At 37.0% G+C, this 23,878-nt stretch overlaps 1 protein-coding gene across 1 annotated transcript in view; it reads left to right on the top strand.

Moving 5' to 3' along the window:
• Positions 1 to 23,878, top strand: part of TWSG1 (twisted gastrulation BMP signaling modulator 1) — a 61,412-nt gene that overhangs the window by 36,433 nt on the left and 1,101 nt on the right. The window contains exon 3 of the mRNA XM_008052199.2: positions 21,214 to 21,480. Within this exon, the coding sequence (XP_008050390.1) occupies positions 21,214 to 21,480 (267 nt within the window). The remainder of the gene's footprint in view (positions 1 to 21,213; positions 21,481 to 23,878) is intronic.

The following is a 23,878-nucleotide window of genomic DNA, read 5'->3' as shown; positions in this document are numbered from 1 at the left end:
AATTTTCTATTTTTTCTTTGAAAATATTGATAGTTTTCCCCTTAAGAAAAACTATGCACATTAATTTAATGTATCATTTATTATTTTTGTTTACTTGACAAATTGTATATATTTATCTAGTACGACATGTGGTTTTGAAATATGTATACATTGTGGAATGGCTTAATAGAGCTAATTAACATATGTATTACATCATTCTTTTTTTGTATGGTGAGAACAATTAAAATCTACTTTTTAAAAAAATTCTGTAGGAGTCTCACTCTGTTGCTCAGGCTGGAGTGCTGGGCTCAGGTGATCCTTCTGCCTTAGCCTTTTAAGTAGCTCGAACTAGAGGCGTGCACCACCATACCCACCTAATTTTTCTTAGGTGGTCTTGAACCCCTGGACTAAGTCATTCCTCTTGCTTCTGCCTCCCAAAGTGCTAGAATTATAGGCATGAGCCACTGTGCCCAGCTAAAATCTACTTTTTAAAGCAATTTTCAAGAATACAGTATGTTGTTATTAACTATAGTCACCATATTGTACAATAGAGCTCTTGAATTTATTACTCCTATCTCATTGAAATTTTGTATCCTTTGGCCAACTTCTCCCCAACTCCTTCCCTTCCCCTAGCCTTTGATAACCATTCTACTCTCTGCTTCTTTAAGTTCAACTTTTTTAGCTCCTGCATATAAGTGAGATCATGTAGTATTTGTCTTTCTGTGCCTGCCATATTTCACTTTACATGATGTCCTTTAGGATCATCCATATTGTTGTAAATATCGGGATTTTCTTCTTTTTTAAAGGCTGAATCCTACCACATTGTGTATGTGTGTGTGTGTTTCTGTAGAAATATATACATACCTGTACATTGCAAACTCTAGGGCAACCACTAAAAAAAGTACAAAGAAAAATATAAGTAATAAGGTAAAAAAAGAAGAGAAAATGGAATAAAACAAAATGCTCAATTAAAATCAAAAGGTAGAAAGAGAGTTGAAGCCAAACCAGGAACAAAGGACAAGGGCAATAAATAGAAAATGGTAACAAATATGCTATATATAAATCCAATTATATCAGTAATCCTTTTCAATGTTAGTGGTCTAAATGCTCTAATTAAAAGAGATTGCTAGAGTGTATCAAAAAACAAAACCCAACTGTATGTTGTCTACAAGAAACCTACTTTAAATGTAAAGACATATATATTAATAGTAAATGAATGGAGAAAGATATACCATGCTAACACCAATCAAAGTAAGTGGGAACAGTTATGATAATTTCCAGCAGTAAAGAATGGAGAAAGATATACCATGCTAACACCAATCAAAGTAAGTGGGAACAGTTTGAAATGAAATGAAATGATAATTTCCAACAGAAAAGGCATCACAGCATAGACAGTTATCCAGGGATAAAGTGGGGCATTACCTAGTGATAAAGGATCAGTTCTCCAAAAAGACATAACAGTCCTTAACATATGTGTATCTAACAACAGAGCATCAAAAAATGTGAGGCAACAACTACAGAACAGGGAAGAATAGAAGAATCCACTTTTATAGTTGGAGACTTCAGCCTCCTTCTATTAGAAATGGACAGATCAGGGAGACACCCCTTATCAACAAGGGTGCCTGAACGATGTATATTTCTATACCTAACCCTTAGCTGTACTCTACAATTTTTAAATAAAAAATATGTTTAGAAAAAAAAGAAATGGACAGATCTAGGAGGCAGAAAATTAGCAGGGAATAGTTGAACTCAATAACACCATCAATCAACTGGATATAATGGATATCTGTTGGCTATTTAATCCAACAACAGCAGAATATACATTTGTGTCAAGTTCACATGAAGCATTCACCAAGATAGACCACATTTGGGGTAATAAAACACATCTTAACAAATTTAAGGTTAGGCATGGTAGCTCATACCTGTAATCCCAGCACGTTGGGAGGCCCAGGAGTTTGAGACCAGCCTAGGTAACGTAGTGAGACCTCATCTCTACAAAAAGTCAAGTTAACCAGGCACAGTGGCTTGAGTCTGTAATCTCAGCTACTCAGGAGGCTGAGGTGGAAAGATCCCCTGAGCCCAGAAGGTCAAGGTTGCTGTGAGCCGTGATTGTGGCACTGCATTCCAGCCTGGGTGACAGAGTGAGAACCATACTCAACAAAAATAAAAATCAAAGAATAGACATCATGCAGTGTCTGCTTTTAGACTACAGTGGAATTAAATAAGAAATCAGTAACAGTTGGAAAATTCTAAAATATGTGGAGATTAAGCCATACACTTCTAAACACATGAATGAAAGAAGAAATCTCAAGAGAAGTTAAACAATTTTGAACTAAATGAAAAGAAAAACAAAACTTATCAAAATTTGTGGGATGCAATGAAAGCATTGCTTAAGATAAATTTTTAGCATTGAATTCACATTGTTAGCAAAGACAAAGGATCTAAAATCAGAAATCTAAGGTTCTACCTTAGGAAACTAGAAAAATAAGAGCAAATTAAATCCAAAGTAAGCAGAAGAAAAGAGAAAAGAAGTAATAAAAATTAGAGTAGAAATAAATGAAATTGAAAGTAAGAAATCAATAGAGAAAAATCAACAAAGCTGGTTCCTTGAAAAAGTTCAGTAAAATCAATAGTTCTGTAACCAGGATAAGGGGGGAAAAAGAAGAAGAAGAGAGGACACAAATTACTAATATCAGAAATGGAAAAAGGGAACATCACTACAGATCCCATGAACATAAAAGAACAATAAAAGAATACAATGAAAACCCTTTGCCTACAAATTTGACAACCCAGGTGAAATGAACCAGTACCTTGAAAGATACAATATGCCAAAATTCACACAAGAATAAATTGACAATTGGAATAGGCCTATATCTATTTTTGAAATTGAATCAGTAATTAATAACCCTCTAAAACAAAGCATGAGGCCCAAATGTGTTCACTGGTGAATTCTACCAAACACTGAAGGAAAAAATTATACCAGTTTTCTATAGATTCTTTTTAAAGACAGAAGTGGAGGAAATTCTTCTCAACTCATTTTATGAGGCCAGCATTGTCCTAATACCGAAACCAGACAAAGATATTTCAAGAAAAGAAAACTTACAGGTCAATATTTCTCATGAATATAGACCTAAACACAGTGTACATGCTAGGTAAATATTAGCAAATCAAAATATTAGCAAATCAAATTCAGGAATGTATGAAAAAAGAAATTTACACTGTGACCAAGTGATTTTTGTCCCAGATATGCAAGGCTAGGTCAACCTTCGAAAAATCGAAGTAATTCATCACATAAGGAAGAAAAATCACATTATTATGTCAACAAGTTAAAAAAACTAATAATCTAACACCCATTTATGACAAAAACTCTCAGTAAGCAAACACTAGAGGGAAACTTCTTAAACTTGACAAAGAATATCTTCAGGGCCTACAGCTAACATCCATACTTAATGGTGAGAAACTAGAAGCCTTTCCACTAAAATCAGAAGCAAGGTAAAGATGTCCCCATCACCACTTCTTATTCAACATCATTTGGAAATCCTAGCCAATGCAATAAGACCAGAAAATAAAAGATAGACAGACTAGGAAAGAAAAAATAAAACTATCTTTGCAGATAATATGATTGTGTATATAGAAGATCTGAAAGAAATGACAAAAAACCATCCTGAAACTAATAGGCAGTTATAGTAAAGTTGCAGGACATAAGGTAAATATACAAAAGCCAATTTCTGTTCTACATACCAGTAGTGAACAAGTGACACTTGAAATTGAAACATAATACCATTTACATTAGCACCCTCAAAGTGAAATAAATATTTAGGTATAAATCTCACAAAATATGTACAAGATCTATATAAGGAAAACTCAATACTCATTAACAAAATCAAAGAACTAAATAAATGGAGGGATAGTTTTTGTTCATGGATTAGAAGGCCCAAGATGTCAGTTCTTCCTAACTTCATCTATAGATTCAGTGCATTCCCAATTAAAATCATAGAAATGTATTTTTTTGTGTATTGATATTCTGATTCTAAAATTTATATGGAAAAGCAAAAGATTCAGAATGGCCAGCATAATATTGAAAAGGAGAACAAAGTTGGAAAACTGACACTATTGGATGTAAAGGCTTACTGTAAAGTTATAGTAATCAAGATAGTGTGGTATTGGCAAAAGAATGGACCAATAATGGATCGGTGGAACATAATAGAGAACCCCAAGAATGGAACCACATAAATATATAGTTGGTCTTTTGTATCTATAAGTTTTACATCCATGGATTCAACCAATCACAGATTGAAAATATAGTTAGGCTTGTGAGTCTGTGCTGAACATATATAAACCTTTTCTCTTGTCATTGTTCCTTAAACAATATAGTCTAACAACTATTTACCTAGCATGTACATTGTGCTAGGTATTATAAGTAATCTAGAGATGATTTAAAGTATACAGGGGGATGTGCATATGTTATATACAAATATCATGCCATTTTACGTAAGAGAGTTTAGCATCAACTGGGCGCAGTGTCTCACACTTGTAATCCCAGAACTCTGGGAGGCAGAGGTCCAGGGGTTTGCCTGAGTCCAGGGGTTTGAGACCAGCATGAGGAACTTGGCAAGACCTCATCTCTACAATAAATCAAAAAATTATCCAGATGTGCTTGCATATACCTGTAGTTCCAGCTACTTGGAGGGCTAAAGCAGACAGATTACCTGAGTCCAGCAGGTCGAGGCTGCCACTGTACTCCAGCCTGGGTGACAGAGTGAGACTCTGACTCAAAAAAAAAAACAGAAAAAGAAAAAGACCTGAGCATTTGTGGATTTTGGTGTTCATGGGAGGTCTTGGAACCCATCCCCCACAAATATCAACAGATGACTGCTGTCAGATGGTCTTTGACAAAGAAGCATAGGCAATACACGGGAAAAAGATAGTCTTTTCAACAAATGGTACTGAGAAAACCATTCATCCACATGCAAAAAGTGAATCTATAAAAATCTGTTTCACAAAAATTAACTCAAAGTGGATCACAGACCTAAATAAATGATAACACAGTACTGTAAAACTCCTAAAAGATAACATAGGAGAAAATCTAGATCTTGGGTTTGTTAGTGACTTTTCAAGTACAATACTAAAAGCACAAACCATGACAGGAATAATTGATAAGCTGGGCTTCATTAAAATTAAAAATTTCAGCCGGGCTCGGTAGCTCAGTCTGTAATCCCGCGCCTTTGGGAGGCTGAGGTGAGTGGGTTGCCTGAGCCCGCGGGTTCGAGACCTGCCTGGGCAGCGAGACCTCATCTCTACAATAAATAAAAAAATCAGCCGGGTGTGGTAGCACATGCCTGTAATTCCGGCTACTTGGAAGGCTGAGGCGGAAGGATCACCGGAGCCCAGCGGGTCGAGGCTGCGGTGGCTGGGAGCGGCCACTGCGCTCCAGTCTGGGCGACAGAGTGAGACTCCAACTCAAAAAAAAAAAAATTAAAAGTTTTTGCTCTGCAAAAGACACTGTCATGAGAATGAGAAGACCAACCACAGACTTGGAGAAAATATTTGCAAAAGATATATCTATTATCCAGAAGGTTGGGCATAGTGTGGTTCATGCCTGTAATACCAGCACTTTGAGAGGCTGAGGCAGGAGGATTGCTTAAGCCCAGGAGTTCAAGACTAGCTTAGGCAACACAGCAAGCCTTTATCTCTACATAAAATTACAAAATTGACTGGGCATGGTGGTGCATGTCTGTAGCCCCAGCTACCTAGGAGGCTGAGGCAGAAGGATCACCTGAGCCCAGGATGTGGAGGATGTAATGAGCTGTGATTGTGCCACTGCACTCCAACGTGGGTAACAGAGCAAGAACTTGACTCAAAAACAAAACAACAAACAACAACAACAAAAATAACTATTATTCAGAATATACAACGAACTATTAAAACTCAGCAGTAAGCCAACAACCCAATTAAAGAATGGGCCAAGACAGCAAAAAGCTCACAAAAGAAGATACACAAATGGCAAATAAACATTTGAAAAAATGTTTCACATCATATGAAATCAAGGAAATGCACATTAAAACAATGCGATAACTCTATACGCCTGTTAGAATGGTCAAAATTCAGAACTCGGACAGTACCAAATGTTGACTAGGATATGGAGCAATGGGAACTTTTATTTGTTGCTGATGGAAATGCAAAATGACACAGCCACTTTGGAAGATATTTAGTTTAGTTTTTTTAGTTTCTTACAAAACTAAGCATATTCTTACCAAATAATCCAGCTATTGCTCTCCTTAGTATTTACCCAAATGAGTTGAGAACTTGTGTGTACATAAAAACCTGCACCCAAACATTTATAGTTGTGTTATTTATAATTGCCCAAACTTGGAAGCAACCATTATGTCCTTCAGAAGGTGCAGGATAAATAAACTGTGGTAAATCATGATAATGGAATATTTTCTTAAATTTAACAAAAATACTAAAAAGAAATGAGCCATCAAGCCATAGATGTGGAGAAAACATAAATCACTTCATCACTAAGTGAATGAATCCATTCTGAAAAGGCACCGTACTATATAATTCCAACGATGTGACATTCTGGAAAAGACAAAACTATGGAGACAGTAGAAAGATCAGTGTCAGGGACTGGGTGTGGGGGAGAGATGAATAGACAGAGCACAGAGGATTCTTAGGACAGTGATGGCTACATGTCATTATGCATTTATCCAAAGCCATAGAATGTATAACCAACCAAGAGTGAACCCTAATGTAAACCGTGGACTTGGGGTAATGATGATGTGTCAATGTAGGTTCATCAGTTGTAGTGATATACTTTGTAGGAGATGTGACAATGACCAGAGAAAGGCAGGGGGTGGGTACATAATACATTTCTTTACCTTTTGTGCAAACTGCTCTAAAACTGTTCTAAAAAAGTAAAGTCCAAAACATTTTAAAGGAGATGATAGAGGTTCTAGAGAACCCCAGTAGCAATGAACATGCCTAATGCCTGGGTCTTCGTTTCCAACCATTCTTCAATAACAGGAGCCAGGGCTCTTTGGTTCTAACACTGAGGTAGAAAATATGCATCATCAGCATGGAGTATATTATAGTGTCAAAAATAAGGAAGAATTAAAAAAGCAAAAAATCTATTCATATTGATGAAAGCATGTCAATTTACACAGAAGTCAACTGAGAGTGTTCTTAATGTCCAAAGTGGGAACTATTTAAGCGACAAAATAAATAAAATAGTATTGGATTATAACCTGGAGTAGAAAATAAATTGTGAGTCCACACTGATATAAATAATTATTGAATAAATTAGTAGATGGAGAAGAGAGACATCTTTCAAGGAAGAATTTCAAGTAATTGATGTAGATGCTCTGCCTTCACAGAGGGAGAGCATAACACCGCACTCTGTAAGTTTGGAGTGTATATAGTGACTTCTAAAGGCATAGTTTGCAGAGGGGGAAAGAAGAGTAACTGCAATAAGGTCAACATCAACAGTCATAAATCACATTGATAGTGTGTTCCGTTAATCTGATATGATGAAAACAGAACTTTACCTTTGTGATCTTTCTACCCAATAACCTATAACCTAGACTTTATCTTGAGAAAAGCATCAGACAATATCTAATTGTAGGGCATCTTACAAAATAACTGACTAGTACTCCTCAAAACAGTCAAGGCCATCAAAAACCAGATAAGTCTGAGAAACTGCCCTGCCAAGAGAGACCCAAGGAAGACATGATGATTCAGTATAACATGGCATTGAAATGGGATTCTGGAACAGAAAAAGAACATTAGGTAAAAACTATAGGCATCTGAATGAAGTATGGATTTTGTTAATAATAACATACCAATATTGGTTCATTAATTGTGACAAATATAGTGTACTATATGTTAAGAATAGGGGAAATTGAGTATTAGGGTATAGGAGAAATCTCTATTATCTTTTTAGGTTTTCTGTAAAACTGCTGCAAAAAGACCATTAAAATTGATTGCAGAAGAAAAACCTAATGAACAATACGATTCTATGTAAAAGAAATATATCTTTGTATCTTTTCGTCAGACTAAAGTGATTTATTTGAAAACAAGGCTTTCTCAGAATTTTTATTGGAAGTGCAGTGTCTATAGATCAATTTGTGGAGAACTGGCATAATTTTAGTATGGAATCTTCTTACTCATAAGCATGGTATCACTTTCTTTTTAATGTCGTTATGTCCTTAATGCCTTTTTAAATTTTTCATTTTAAAGATGTGGAGTACAATTCAGGGTTAGGTATTCAAATGTTCATTATGCCCATACCCTTGCTGATGAGGTGTGTTCCCCCCTTAATGTCTTTCAATAATGATTTATCATTGTCAAAACAAAGGAATTAAATTTAAAATGTTTATCAGTGCAATAAACAAAGAACAGTCAGTTTTGTTGGGACTGTAAAATTTTAGAAAGTCAGATGAGACTGTAAGGTGAATTAATTGTAGACTTTTAAAACTTGATGCTTCTGGCCAGGCTTGGTGGCTCAGTCAGTAATCCCAGCACTTTGGGAGGCCGCAGCGAGTGGATTGCCTGAGCCAGCGGGTTCAAGACCCACCTGGGCAACTTGGCAAGACCTTGTCTTTACAATTAAAAAAAAAAAGCCAGACTCGGTGGCTCAGTCTGTAATCCCACGCCTTTGGGAGGCTGAGGTGAGTGGATTGCCTGAGCCCGCGGATTCGAGACCTGCCTGGGCAACTTTGGCGAGACCTCATCTCTATAATAAAAAATTAAAAATTAGCCAGGTGTGGTAGCGCGTGCCTATAGTTCTAGCTACTTGAAAGGCTGAGGTGGAAGGATCGCCGGAGCCCAGCAGGTCCAGGCTCCGGTGGCCAGGAGTGGCCACTGCACTCCAGTCTGGGCGACAGAGTGAGACTCCAACTCAAAAAAAAAAAAAAAAATCAGCTGGGTGTGGTAGCGCCTTGCCTGTAGTTCTGGCTACTTGGAAGGCTGAGGCGGAAGGATTGCCAGAGCCCAGCAGGTTGTTGCTGGGGTGGCTGTGAGCATGCCACTGCACTCCAGCCTGGGCGACAGAGTGAGATTCCAACTCAAAAAAACCCCAAAAAACCTGATACTTCTTTTCATTAAAGATATCTTTTAAAAAAGGAGAGCCTAACTTCATAACATAATGCATTCTATATATACTATGTGACTCACTGTAGAATTTTGTCTAGTGAATCAATTTTTAATCCTTTAAAATGTCAGTGCAGCAATGTCTGAATTGGGTTTAATCTAGTCAGTCAAGAAATATTTTGTGAAAATAATATTATCTAATGCTTTTATAGCATCTTTTATGTGCCAAGCACTCTCCGTATATTATTTCTTAGAACAAACTCACTGAGTCTTTACAACAAACCTGAGTGTGAGGGTGTTAATATCTCTTATCTGTTTTAACATGAGGAAGTAGGCTGGAAAGTTTAAATGACCTCCCTAAGTTCAGAGTATGGAAGAGAGCCAGGATTCAAGCCAGGTAGTCTGGGTTTAGGGTTACTGCTTTGTGATCAATTATGTTTTACAGCTTCTTGATGTTATATGCTATTCAACTTTTTGTGAAGGTGGTTGTCATTCTAAACTCACATCATACATGCGCAGTAGCTTTCATTTGGTACCGTTATAACTATTACTCTTAAGCTACTAATGATGTTGACTTTAATAAATAATTACAACTACCTGATTTTTCATGCTCTCTATAAAGATAATTGGGATAGGGAACAAAACTATAGTCTATTAACTATACATTTTCTCTCTGTATTTAGCTGGACCACCTGAGAACTGCATGCTTAGACTGCATTTTTTTGGTCCTTCATAAAATCGCTTCTGCTGAACTGTATTTGGTTTTATGCATTTAGTCTTCATTTAGAGGCACTGAATAACTATGACAATTTATGAAAGGACAGACAGTGGTGATATTTTTATGTGTATCAAAACAGGTCCCAGGTTTTTAAAGATTAAGGAAAACTGCTCTCAATAATGGTGTGCCCTCATTTTTCAGTTTCCGTCATTATTTATTTTTTTAATCAATATTTTTTATTATGATATTGTGGGGTGCAGTTAAGGGTTAGGTATACAAATATGCTTCGTTCAGGCACCCTTGTTGATAAGAGGTGTCTCCCCATTCTGTCATTATTTATCTCAGCAGTGTCCTTTTTGCATCACTGCATCTTCTAATATCATTAACCAAATGGTCTTTCTTTTGTAATTTGTAGTTTAACAACGATAGAAGTTGTTTTGTTGTCAGAAAAAGACTATTATAGTATTGATTTGATACTTTTTAAGACTATACATACCCTCTGGAGATTCTGATTTACTCTCTTAATTCGTGCTGAAGAAGTGAAGCACCAGAAATGAAAACTTCTGTCTATTCTCATGCCACTCTCAGAATGAGCTCTATTTGATCAGAGGCTGTGCATCCCATCAGTTTTTCTGAGTAACTGCCTATTCTGCCTTCGAGATCTAAGCCATGATAGCTAGTCTCTTGCCATCTGTTCTAACACAGCTGTTGAACTTTAAAAAACAAAGAAACTCAGGACCCCTTTAAACTCTGAAAAATTCAATCTTTTTGCTGTGTTGTTATGGTTGAAGTATTTACAGAAAATTCAGCTTTACACAGCTATGTAATTGGAAAATACAGGAGCATTTTAATAGTTTTTTCTAGTAATTGTGTATATTCTTCTTTCATTCTCTACCAAAACTGGACACATGGTAGTTTCTTAAAGATTAGTTACAAAGTTGAATCAAAAAACAGATTCTGAAACTCTTCATACTCCATTACATAAGAATTCATTGGTCTATAGTGAACTTTGAATAATTTTTACTCATGCACAATTTTATAATATCATGAATTGGTCATTAGAAATGATGGCTTCACTGAGTTATGCACATCTTCCAAATATTGACACATTTCAATGTGCAGTAAGAAAAAATAACGTTAGTTTTTTCCTAATCTCATCAGAAAAGTATGTAAGTATTGGGAAATTTGCATTTTTATTATAAGCAACAAATACTGCGAGCTATATCCTTGAAGTAACATGCTCACTTCGTTCATTTTCAATAAAACTTCTGTCACATACATAACTCTTTATAGTCATAGTTTCTCTAGTAGTTATTTTTTCAAGTAAAAAGTATTTCAAGGAAGAAGTGAATAATTCAGTTTGTAACTCAACAAGTGCTTTTCCTCAAGACAAGCATTGTGCTTCAGTATATAGCAAGTATTTTCAGTATACTTCCCAGTTATTCAAACAGTATATTAAAAAGTGTTCAGGGTCCCCATTTAATAAAACTAATTATTATTGCTTCATTAAGCTTTTTTTTTTTTTTTTTAGTGGATTGACTTTTTTTTTTTTTTAAACTATATGTGCTGTTGGATATAACAGTTTGGTGCCTTGATTCATGCACTAAGAATAAAGAAAAATAAAGTCTTGCCTATTAATGCCATGTGGAAAATAAAATAAAATTTTTAAAAAGGATAAATAGGAAAGTGATTTTGACTGTTGTGAACCCCCTGAAAGGATCTTGGGGATTTCAAGGAGTTCATAGATCACAATTTGGGAACTGCTGTTCAGATAGATTTTTTTATTTTTTATTTTTAGTCAGGGTCTCACTCTGTCTCCCAGGCTGGAGTGCAGTGGCACACTCACTGTTCATGACATCCTCAACTTCCTGGGCTCAAGCAATCCTTATACCTTAGTCTCCTGAGTAGCTGAGAGTATAGGTACATGCCAGCACGCCCAACTTATTTATGTATCTATCTATCTATCTATCTATTTATTTATTTGAAACGTAGCTGAGAGTATAGGTGCATGCCATCACACCCAGCTTATTTATTTATTTATTTGAAATTAAGTCTTACTATACTGCCCTGGCTGGTCTCAAACTCCTGGTCTCAAGTGATCCTCCTGCCTTGGCCTCCCAAAGTTCTGGGATCTGAAAGATCATTACTTGACTACCCAGAGTATTATATTAATATATTCAAATTTTAAATGAAACTACTCATGTAGTAATCATTTTGCATATCTAAGTAGGTTGCTTAAGGTTCATGTATTGTTTTAAGTTTTTGGAAAATAAGAGCCTGGACAGCACTCATCTTTACAACAAAATTAAAAAATCGATTGGGCAGAGTGGCACACATCTGAGATCCCAGCTACTTAGAAGCCTGAGGCAGAAAGAGCACCTGAGCCCAGAAAGTTGAGGCTGCAGCGAGCTGTAAGCATGTCACTGCACTCCAGCCTGGGTGACAGTGAGATCTCAACCCAAAAAGAAAAAGAAAAGGAAAAAAAAAAAAGAAAAAGAAAGATCTAATATCTACTACTATTAAAACATATGTATTTCTCTTTGAAATATAATTTAAAAGCTAAAATTACTCTCTGTAAATTCAAATAGTACAAAAAGGCACATGTAATAAAATGCCTCTCTTCTATTGGGTTGATGCGTAAGGTCACAGGATTTTTTAGCTTGCCCCTGGAATGCTAGTGTTGCACGAAGGTTGACTGGTCACAGTTCATCACACTTGCCAATTCTTGGGTTGACTGACATGGATCATTGTGGATTAAAGTGTTTAAACTGTCTTCATGGAAGCCCAGTGGTCTTCCTGAACGTGAGGATCACTCAGGTCAAACCGGCCCTCTTTGAAATGACAAAGCCATTTTCTTGCTGTGCTTTCCCCGATGACGTTCTCCCCAGACATGGCACAAATGTTTCAAGCCACCTCCACTGCCATTACTACTCTGTTAAACTCAAACAGAGGAATACGTCAGAAGTGTTCATTTTTTTCCACTTAGCACTCCATCTTCTTTAGCCCACAAATAGCACTAACTTTCTTCACATCTGCAAAATACAAGGCGTATTCACAAGAACAACATTATCACAACGAATGACAAACTCCCGAAACTGCAGTGTTGCCATGCCAAATACAAATGCTACAAATGTATGCATCTACCTGATATACACCCCAGTTCCTCTCCCTAAAGTTGTGTTTCTGATACATACTTTCAGTAAGAGGTATATATTTTTCAAACTTTTAACTTGAAATCTAATGTCCATCCACATGTTATACATCACAAGTATAGAGCATAATGAATTCTCACAAGCTTAACATACCCCTGTAACTAGGATCCATACCAAGAAACAGAACATTGCAAGCACCATCAAAGGCAAGGCCTGTTGTACTTACTTACATGTCTTAGCATAGTTTATTTAAAGACAAGACACTGTGAGTAACTTTATATTTACTTAGATCAAATGACATCTGTTAGTAAAAATTTGTAATCTTTTTACTTAGAGAAAGCTCTTATATGAACTGTATATCTCAGAGAGCTTTGGTTTCCTCCCTACATCAGCACTGGAAAGTTCTAACTTTTGGAAAATTTCACTGTATTTAGAAATAACAAGAGGCTCTCTCCAACAAATTCTAGAAGTCAGTAACTTTGTTTTTTTATTTTTTGTTTTTTTATTTTTTGTTTTTTTGAGTTGGAGTCTCACTCTGTCGCCTGGACTGGAGTGCAGTGGCCACTCCCAGCCACCGCAGCCTCGACCTGCTGGACTCTAGTGATCCTTCCGCCTCAGCCTTCCAAGTAGCTGGAATTACAGGCGCGCGCTACCATGCCCGGCTAATTTTTTGATTTATTGTAGAGATGAGGTCTCACTTGCCCAGGCGGATCTCGAACCCACGGGCTCAGGCAATCCACTCACCTCAGCCTCCCAAAGGTGCGGGATTACAGGCTGAGCCACCGAGCCCAGCTGAAATCAGTAACTTTAGGTAACCAACAAAAAAAGATTGATGTGAACTACTTAATGTCAAAATATAAATGTTTAATTATAATGGCTAATAAATTGAAGACTAGAAAGACCAGCATGGCTAGATGTTAGTAAACAGCAGACGTGTAGAGAGAGATAAATAAGAGAGATAGGTAAAGACCAGATCTTGGAGGCTATGGAAAGGAGTTTGGGTTCTATCCTAAGTATAATGAAAACTTATTAGAGAGTGTGCAGGAGTGATATCTGAATTACATTTTAAAATAGACTTGAAGATGTGAAGAGACAGGAATTAGGAGATTGTTGCAGTAGTTCAAGTAAGAGATAATGGTGAATTTGATTAAGATTGTTGACAGTAGTGGAAATGGTAGAGCTCAGATTCAGAAAATATTTTGGAGGCAAATTGTCAAGAGTTTGGTTTCAATTGGATGTAGGATATGAAGAAAGAAAGGAATTAAGGAAATTAGGTAGCTGAAATAGGGTGGATTTAAAAATATCACTGAGGAGGTTTAGCAACTGAAAGGCCAGGGTGTTGGGTGGCTCTTTACAGTGGATATTGAAATTGTCAAGAATGACAGTGGGTCCAGTGGTGAAAATAAGATGCTGATCCAGTTATTGAAGTTATTAGTAAATGGGGGAGAAGTGGCTAAGCATATACTGATAATAGCCGAAAGAAGAGAAAAAGAATGGTAACACCCAATATCGTGTGTTTAAAAGAAGCTGAAGTTTTAAAAAGAGAATGAAGGACAGTATATTAAAATAAATAAATTAATTAATTGAAACCCCACAAACCTATGTTTACTATACTGTAGTCTTTTTTTTTTTTTTTGAGTTGGAGTCTCACTCCGTTGCCCAGGCTGGAGTGCAGTGGCACGCTCGCAGCCACCCCAGTGTCGACCTGTTGGACTCTGGCGATCCTTCTGCCTCAGTCTTCCAAGTAGCCAGAACTACAGGCACACACTAACACGCCCAGCTAATTTTTTTTTTTTTAATTATAGAGACAAGGTTGTGCCAAGTTGCCTGGGCTGGTCTTGAACCTGCTCGCTTAGGCAATCCACTCGCCTTGGCCTCCCAAAGTGCTGGGATTACAGGCTGAGCCACCAAACCTGGCCACTGTAGTCTCTTAAGTGTATATTATGTCTAAAAAAATTGTACATGCCTTAAATAAAAATACTTTGTTGCTAAAAAGTTTCAAAGATTATCTGAGTCTTCAGCGAAGACTTTTTGCTGGTGAGAAGGGTCTTGCCTCCATGTTGAATGGCTGCTGACTGATCAGGGTGTTGGTTGCTGAAGGCTGGGGTGGCCATGGCTACTCTTAAAATAAGACAGCAATGAAGTTAGCCGTATTGATTGACTTTTCCTTTCAGGAAATACTGATCTGTAGTATATGATGCTGTTCGATAAGAGCTTCTTTAAAAATCTAAATCATTCCTCTCAAACCCTGCTGCTGGTCTATCAACTAAGTTTATGTAATATGCTAAATCCTTTGTTGTCATTTCAACCGTGTCCGCAGCATCTTCACCATGAGTAGACTCCTTCTCACGAAACCATTTTCTCTGCTCATCTGGAAGAAACAACTCCTCATCCATTCAAATTTGATTATGAGCCTGAAAATTCAGTCACATCTTCAGGCTCCACTTCCAAGTTCTCTTGCTGTTTCTATCACATCTGCAGTTACCTTGTCCACTGAAGTCTTGAAACCCTCAAAGTCATCCATAGGGGTTGGAATCAACTTCTTCCAAACTTTCTCCTGTACATAGTAATATTTTGACCCTCTCCCATGAAAAATTAATGTTCTTAATGGCATGTCGAATGGTGACTGCTTTCTAGAAGGATTTAAATTTACTTTGCCCAGATCCATAAAAGGAATCATTATCTATGGCAACTGTAGTCTTACAAAATGTATTTTTTAAATAATAGAACTTGAAAGTTGAAATTATTCCTTGATCCATGGGCTTCAGAATGGATGCTGTGTTAGCAGACATGAACACAACATCAGTCTTTTTGTACATTGCCATCAGAGGTCTTGGGTGATCAGGTACATTATCAGTGAGCAGTAATATTTTAAAAATAATCTTTTTTTTTCCTGAACAGTGGTCTCAACAATAAACTTAAAAATATTCAGTAAACCGTGCTGTAAATAGATATGCTGTCATCCAGACTTGTTGTTCCATTGCTAGAGCACAAGCAGAGTAAATTTAGTATAATGTTTAAGGGGAAACCCTTGGATTTTTGAAATGGTAAATGAGCATTGGCTTCAACTTAAAGTCACCAGCTGCATTGGTCTTTAACAGGAGAGCCAGCCTGTTCTTTGAAACTTTGGAGCCAACCATTGATTTCTCCTCTGTATGAAAGTCCTAGGTGGCATCTTCTCCCTACAGAAGGCTGTTTCAGCTACATTAAAAATATTTTGTTTAGTGTAACCACCTTCATCAATGATCTTAGCTAGATTCTCTAAATAACTTGCTGCAGCTTTTCCATTAGCACTTGCTGCTTCACCTTCTTGTTTTGGAGATGGCATCCTTCCTTACACCTCATGAACCAACTTCTACAGCTTCTTCCTGTTTCTCAGACTTCACAGAATTAAACAGGGTTAGGGCCTTGCTCTGACTTAAGGGAATGTTATGAATGAGTTGATCTTCTTTCCAGACCATTAAAACTTTCTCCATATCAGCAATAAGGCAGTTTTGCTTTCTTGTCATATGTGGTTCACTGGAGTAGCACTTTTAATTTCCTTTAAGAACTTTTTCCTTGCATTTACAACTTGACTGTTTGGTACAAGAGACCTGGCTGTTGGCCTGTCTCAGCTTTCAACTTGAATTCCTTACTATAAGCTTACTCATTTCTAGCTTTTGGTATTTTTTAAAAAATTTTGTTTGTTTGTTTGCTGTGAGAGACAGCAGACAGGCATTTCTGGTTTCTTATTTACACTGAAAGATATGTGACTCTTTATTTCACTTGAATACTTACAGGCCACTGTAAGGTTATTAATTAGCCTAATTTCAGTATTGTTGTGTCTCAGGGAATAGAAAGGCTCAAGAGAGGGAGAGAGATGGTGGAATGGTCAATTGGTGGAGTAGTCAGAACATACACAACTTTTATCAGTTAAGTTCACCATCTTATTTTGGCTCAGTTCATGGTGATCTGTGGTGATCATAGGTCACAGATCACCATAACAGATAAAATAATAATGAAAAAGTTGAAATACTGCAAGAATTACCGAATGTGACACAGAGACACAAAGTGCAAGTATTAGAAAAATGGCGCTGATTGACTTGCTCAATGCACGGTTGCCATAAACCTTCAACTTGTAAAACAAAACAGAAACAACCACAGTATCTATGAAGTACAATGAAAATGAATCAGTAAGACGAGGTGTGCTTGTATAATGAGGTATGCTTGTAAAATGTTCACAAAAGGGGCCGGGCATGGTGGCTCATGCCTATAATCCCAGCACTTTGGGAGGCTGAGGTGGGAGGATTGCCTGAGCCCGTGGGTTTGAGACCAGCCTGGGCAACTTGGTGAGACCTCATCTCTACAATAAAACAAAAAATTAGTCGGGCATAGTGGTGCGTGCCTATAGTTCCAGCTACTTGGAAGGCTGAGGTGGAAGGATCACCTGAGCCCAGCATGTCAAGGCTGCAGTGGCCGGGAGTATACCACTGCCCTGGGTGACAGAGTGAGACTCCAGTTCAAAAAAACAAAAGTTCACAAAAGGAAACCCAGAAGCCTCTCTTCTAGTTACTGTTGGTACTACTGAACAACCTAACCCACAACACAGTGGTTTAAAACAACAGTAATGGTTCCATTCGCTCCTGAATGTGTGTTTGGAGCTGGGTTTTGTAAGGATAACTCCTCCCTGCTCCATGCATGGTCAACTAGAACAGCCCTAAGGCTGGGGCTGATTAAAGCTCTAAGACTTTCCTATATCTCCTTTTTTATAGCAAAACTTTTTGAAAAAGTTTTCTATATTCACTGTCTCTGATTCTCTCTTGCCATTTTCTCCTTTTAGAATTATTTTTTTTTAAAATTCATTTAAGAATAATTTCAAACAAAATTTATAAGAAGGGTAAAAAACTCCTATATTCCCTTACCCAGATTCCCCAGTTAGTGGTACAGCCGACATGGTAACCGTATGGAGGCTCCTCAGGAAACTACAAGTAGAACTGCTATATGATCCAGCAATTCACTACTGGGCATTTGTCCAAAGGAAAGGAAATCAGTATATTGAAGAGACATCTGCACTGATGTGTATATTGGAACACTAGTCACAATAGCCAAAATATGGAATCAACCTAGGTGTCCAACAATCGATGAATGGGTGAAGAAAATGTGGTATATGTACTCAACGGAACACTTTTCAGCCATAAAAAAGAATGAAATTATGTCATTAGTGGCAACTTGGACGGAACTAGAGGATATTATAAGTAAAATAAGTCAGGAACAGAAAGTTAAATACCACATGTACTCACTAATGTGTGGAAGTTAGAAAAAGTTGATCTCATAGAAGCAAAAAGTAGAACAGAGGTTAGGAAGGGTAGGGGGAAGGGAAGGATAGGGACATAAATACACACACACACAGTCATTTGTTTTTTGTTTTTTTGTTTTTTTTTTAATCTTTAGAAAGCAAGCTTTACACACAATTTCTAGTCACCACTACACAGTAGTCTGTATTTTCCTTTCCTTTCCTTTCCTTTTATTTCTTTTCTTTTTTTTCTGAGTGGAAGTCTTACTCTGTCATCCAGGCTGGTGTTCAGTGACACAATCATGGCTCACCGTAGCCTCAACCTCCTGTGCTCAAGCAATCCTTCTGCTTCAGCTTCCCAAGTAACTGGGATGGGAGGCACATGCCATCTCACCTGGCTAGTTTTTAAATTTTTTTGTAGAGATGCGGTCTCACTGTCTTGCCCAGTTGGGTCTTCAACTTCTGAGCTCAGGTGATCCTCCCACCTTGGCCTCCCAAAGTGCTGAGATTACAGGTGTGAACCACTATGCATGGCCCTTTGTTTTTTTAATTTAAAAAATTTTTTATATGGAGACAGGGTCTTGCTATGTTGCCCAGGCTAGTCTCAAACTCCTAGCCTCAAGCATTTCTCCCACCTTAGCCTCCCAAAGTACTGTGATTACAAGCATGAGCCACCGTGCCCAGCAGACAGTATTTTCAAACAAGGATATTCTCACAGACAGCAGACACTCTTGTTGCTGTCCTGCCCCTTATGCTGTTCACAACGTATCTTCCCTTTAATAAATCTTTTTTTTTGAGAAAGCAGAATTTATTGAGAGGACAGAAAAGCTCCCGCAGTGGGAGGGGACCCAAAGGGGTTGCCCAAATCTGCCTTTCTTAATTCATAGCTGTCTTGGTGAATACTTTCACTCCTGCAACCCCAGGCTACCTAGCCTGTCACTTACACACCTGGCCCTGTGCATCTCTTTCCTCTGACTGTCCCTGAGTTGTACCTTCAGAATAAACCAGGGCAAAAAAAAAACACCCAAGGGCATTCTCCTACATAACTAGCATACAACCCTCCAAATTAGGAAACCAACATCAGTGTAACACTGTCACTCAATCCACAAACCTCAGTCAGGTTCATCAGCTAGCCTAATGGTATCTCTTGTTTCTTTCTGGTCCTGTCCAGGAATATGTGATGCATTTAGTTTTCATGTTGCTTCAGACTCATTTAACCTGAAACATACCCTTGGCCTTTCCTTTGACAGTTTTAAAGAGTACAGACCTTTCATTGTATAGAATGTCCCTCAACCTTGGTTGACCTGATGCAGACTTATGACCAGACTTAAGTCACACATTCTTGGCAGTATCATCACTACTAATGTATTCCTTAAATTAGATGACAACATTACATTGGCCCATCCCATCACTGCTGATGTTAACCTTCATTTCCTGATTATATTGGTGTCTGCCAGATTTCTCCACATTAAAGTCACTATTGACCCTTTTATAATTGATTAGCATTTTGTGGAGAGTTTTATAAGAATATATCAATATGTTCCTTGTCAAAATGATACTATCAGTCTTCATATATCCATTGACAGCTCCCATCTGAATCAGACACTTCTGGGATGATGCCAAATGGTGATTTTCTGTTTCCTTCATTCTTTTTTACATTTATCAGTTAAAGAATATTATTCCCTTCTCCTTCATTTGATTATTCACTTATTCATAAATAAGGACTCATCAATTCCTAGTCTATTCTATTAATGAGGTGATAATCAGTTACTATCATTATTTGAATGTTCAAATTGTTCATTTAGCCAGTGAGAGCCCCTTCAGATTGCCTCCTCTGTCTTTTCAGCATGTCCCACCATTTATTGAGCACTTCTTACTTTCTGGCACAAAAAATGTGTTCCTGGCTTATTTTGTAGTTTCCCTGACCCAGCCCGGGAATCAGTCTTTTACCCAAGGAGCCCTGGTTCCTGTTAGTGGAGGATAAGTATTTAGAAAACAAGGTCTTGACACTCAGTGTGCTTAAAGTTACTGGGGTGGGTGTCATCACTTGTAGGCCCTCTCAGCAAAAAAAGGTAGGAAAATATCTACATGTAATGTTAAGGAATTACATAATTTTAACTCGTTCACAATCACTGATGTGAATTTATATCATTCCAAATTCTGTCCCTGGTTGACGTGGACGTGTCTTTGCAAATTCTGTTTCTGAGTGCTGCAAAATTATCATATTTTGCTTGAAAATGAATAGTGAGGCAAGGAGAGAGAAAGTTAATTGAGATAGTATCTGATATTGACTGAGGTATGTAGTTGTTGATTTACATAGTTGGTAATTGTAAGTTGGTCATTATTTTGTTGTGATTAGTGTTGTATAGTAGTGTTTTGATAACTCAGGGCTTTTATACTTCAACATTAAAAATAATTTACCATAATTATGGAAAATGAAGAAATATATGCTGATGAGTTTTCTGAGGTCAAAGGTGAATCCAGTGAACTTATTAGTGATAGACAGAGTGATGTAATGATGCAGTGTAAATGAAGACATATATATGTGTATATATAATGTATATTCGGTTTATAATCTGAAAAAAATTACAAAGTACGGAATGCTAGTCAGAATGGTGTCTGAAGCAAATACTGGATATGTCTGCAACGTTCAGCTGTATTGTAAAAAAGGTGACAATTTAGAAAAGCCCATTTCACTCGTGTTTAATGACAGAAGTTTGTGGCAACCAGCTTCAGATTTTTTTTATTTTTACCTGCTGTCAGTATTAAGAAAGTGAAAAAAAAGTTGCCAGTCATGAATGTGTTAATATGTTGGAGCTTAATGAATTATAATTTTAATATATAATTGTATATATTAATAATATAGTAATATATTAGCATAATAATATATGTAAAATTAAATTATACATCATTTAAATATGTTGGAGCAGGGCAGTAACTAACAAAATCTTATGTTACAATCTGTGAGAAAAATAAACATCTACCATCCCCTCTCCCCCCAGGTATGTGTAATCCTCGAAATTACAGCGACACACCTCCAACTTCAAAGAGCACGGTGGAGGAGCTGCATGAGCCGATCCCTTCTCTCTTCCGGGCACTCACAGAAGGAGATACTCAGTTGAATTGGAACATCGTTTCCTTCCCTGTTGCAGAAGAACTTTCACATCATGAGAATCTGGTTTCATTTTTAGAGACTGTGAACCAGCCACACCACCAAAATGTGTCTGTTCCTAGCAATAATGTTCATGCGCCTTATTCCAGTGACAAAGGTAACTGCCAACAATTAACTTTTTCTATTCTACCTCCTCATGTGATCTGTCCACATGATCTAGGAAACCTATTTTAAGACTAGCTTTTTGATTTTGAATTTGTACAGTCTTGCATAAATTCTAGATTCAATAACCCTAATTCCTGAGTAGATTAGTAAGCATGTCAGCATATTGTCAAAATTCCATCATATTCCTGGCAATAGAATCTGTGTAATATTGGAAGAGAGATAACTGCTCCTAATTCTGATATTTATTTACATTTGTCTTTAATTATTCTTTTCACAAGATAGCAATAGTGCTGCTTCCCTAACATGGTATGAACGTCTCACCATCAGGTAACATTTATAGTGTCTTATGAAACCATATTTGCATAAAATAGCATTGGTACCAAAATAATGCCAGGGTCATTAACCAGATTTCTTTATGATTAGTATTACAGACATCTAATTTCCAGGTATAAACTAATCTCCAGGCAGTTCTTTGCAAATAGTGCTGTTGATCAGAAGGGGAGTTAGAGAATGACTTATACAAATTTGAGAAGCATATTAAAGAACATGTTATTAGTGAGGATAGGGCATATCATAATTTTGAAATGTAAAGGGATGTAACTTTTATAGTCTTTGTTATTTGCAATAAAAGTCACATAATTGTACTGTAGAAAAAAATGTTATGAAATGTACAGTTATTTCTTAAAGTATGAGATGAATTATGCATAAATAGTATAATTTGTACTCTCTTTTAATGCAGGGCACTATTTGTTATCCCATTACAATCCTACCTATATAAAATAGTATTAACTTTGGACATTAATAGTAAAAGCAAAACAACTTTTTGCTTTTATGACTCATAGAGTAAGAATTCTTATTTCTTTATAGGTTAAAGTACTTTACAAAACAAATGCTAGATTTTGGAAAACATCAAAAATATATGGAATGTGTTTTGCATGTAGCAAAGATGTTTTTTGCTACAAGTGTCCTCATTGTTATTATTAGATTTTTTTTTTTTTTTTTTTTGGAGATAGGGTCCCATTCTGTCGCCCAGGCTGGAATGCAGTGGTACGATCATAACTTACTATAACCTTGAACTCCTGGGCTCAAGCAGTCCTCTCACCTCCGCTAGGTTACAGGCATGTGCTATTAAGCCCAGTTAATAATTTTAAAATTTTAATTTTGTAAAGACAGAGGGTTGCTTTGTTGCCCAGGCTAGTCTTGAACTCCTGAACTCGAGTGATCCTCCCACCCTGGCCTTCCAAAGTTCAAGGATTACAGACATGATGCACCATCCCCAGCCTTCCCCATCATTAAAATGTGAACAGTTAATGTAGTCAATATTAAGTAATAATTCAAGAATCTTGTCCAAAGATTAAGGCTATGAAATAGTTAGCAAGAAGCTAATTCCTGGAATCACTTAGAGCTCATGTTTTTCTTCCAACAATTTCCCTAGGCATTTCTTCCCCCAGATAGTTAGCTACTTTCTACTCTTCCTCCTGCATTTGTAGTTCTATTTGTTGCCTGTTTTTAACTTATGGGTCTACCATTTTCTACTTAGTTCCTTGGATTCTCTGATTACTATTTAAGTTCCTAATGACTGTCCTATAGTAGCTGTTTAATAAATATTTGTTGAATCAATAAATTAAGTAAATTTATTACCAATCACTTGAAGATTCTAGTGCTTCCACTTCCTGCTTACTGCCAGACCTCGAGCCTACCTGGGATAGTGTTGTGCTGGCCTCCCTGAGTTTCTTCTCTAACCAGGTCCATCCAGTGGTGGTTCCCCCATCTCCTGATATCAACCATTCATTCCAGTGGGCTTACCTTTACTCTGTCCCCATGCACACTGCACCTGTTTTCTTATAGTTTTCCTCATTTTGTTACTGGGTAGCTTTGCTTTTTTAATTCATCCTAATGCAACTCCAATTTTTTCCATTAAGCTTTCCTTTACTAGTCAGACCTTTGGTGATTTATCAGTTCTATAAATGGCTTTAAAAATAACAGCCTTTGACCATATGCTCTCTGTTAATGGTTTTTATTGTCCTTTATTTATTTCATGCATCCTGTTCTAGCTGGGTAATCATACTGAGTTAACCACCAGGAGAATTAAAAATTGGAACAATCAAAAGTGGTTGTCTTATTGGAAAGCAGGATTAAATATCACTCTTAATAAAAAGAATGTTTCCTAATAGCTAATGCTTGTGGCAAGCATTGCTGATCACTTTGCATCATTTGAATTACTTACTTTTGCTTTATTTTATTGCAGTTTCTCAGTACAACTTTAGAACAGTATTTTTCAAACTTCTTTTGACTGGAGATAGCTGTACAAGTATTTTTTTTTTTTTTTTTTTTTTTTGAGTTGGAGTCTCACTCTGTCGCCCAGACTGGAGTGCAGTGGCTGCTCCCAT

The sequence above is a fragment of the Carlito syrichta genome, unplaced genomic scaffold (assembly GCF_000164805.1).
Source record: "Carlito syrichta isolate Samal-C Ts95f unplaced genomic scaffold, Tarsius_syrichta-2.0.1 Scaffold261545, whole genome shotgun sequence".
Classification (NCBI taxonomy): Eukaryota; Metazoa; Chordata; class Mammalia; order Primates; family Tarsiidae; genus Carlito; species Carlito syrichta.
Note: the sequence above shows the minus strand (reverse complement) of the source record. Positions and strands in the feature narration are given on the sequence as shown.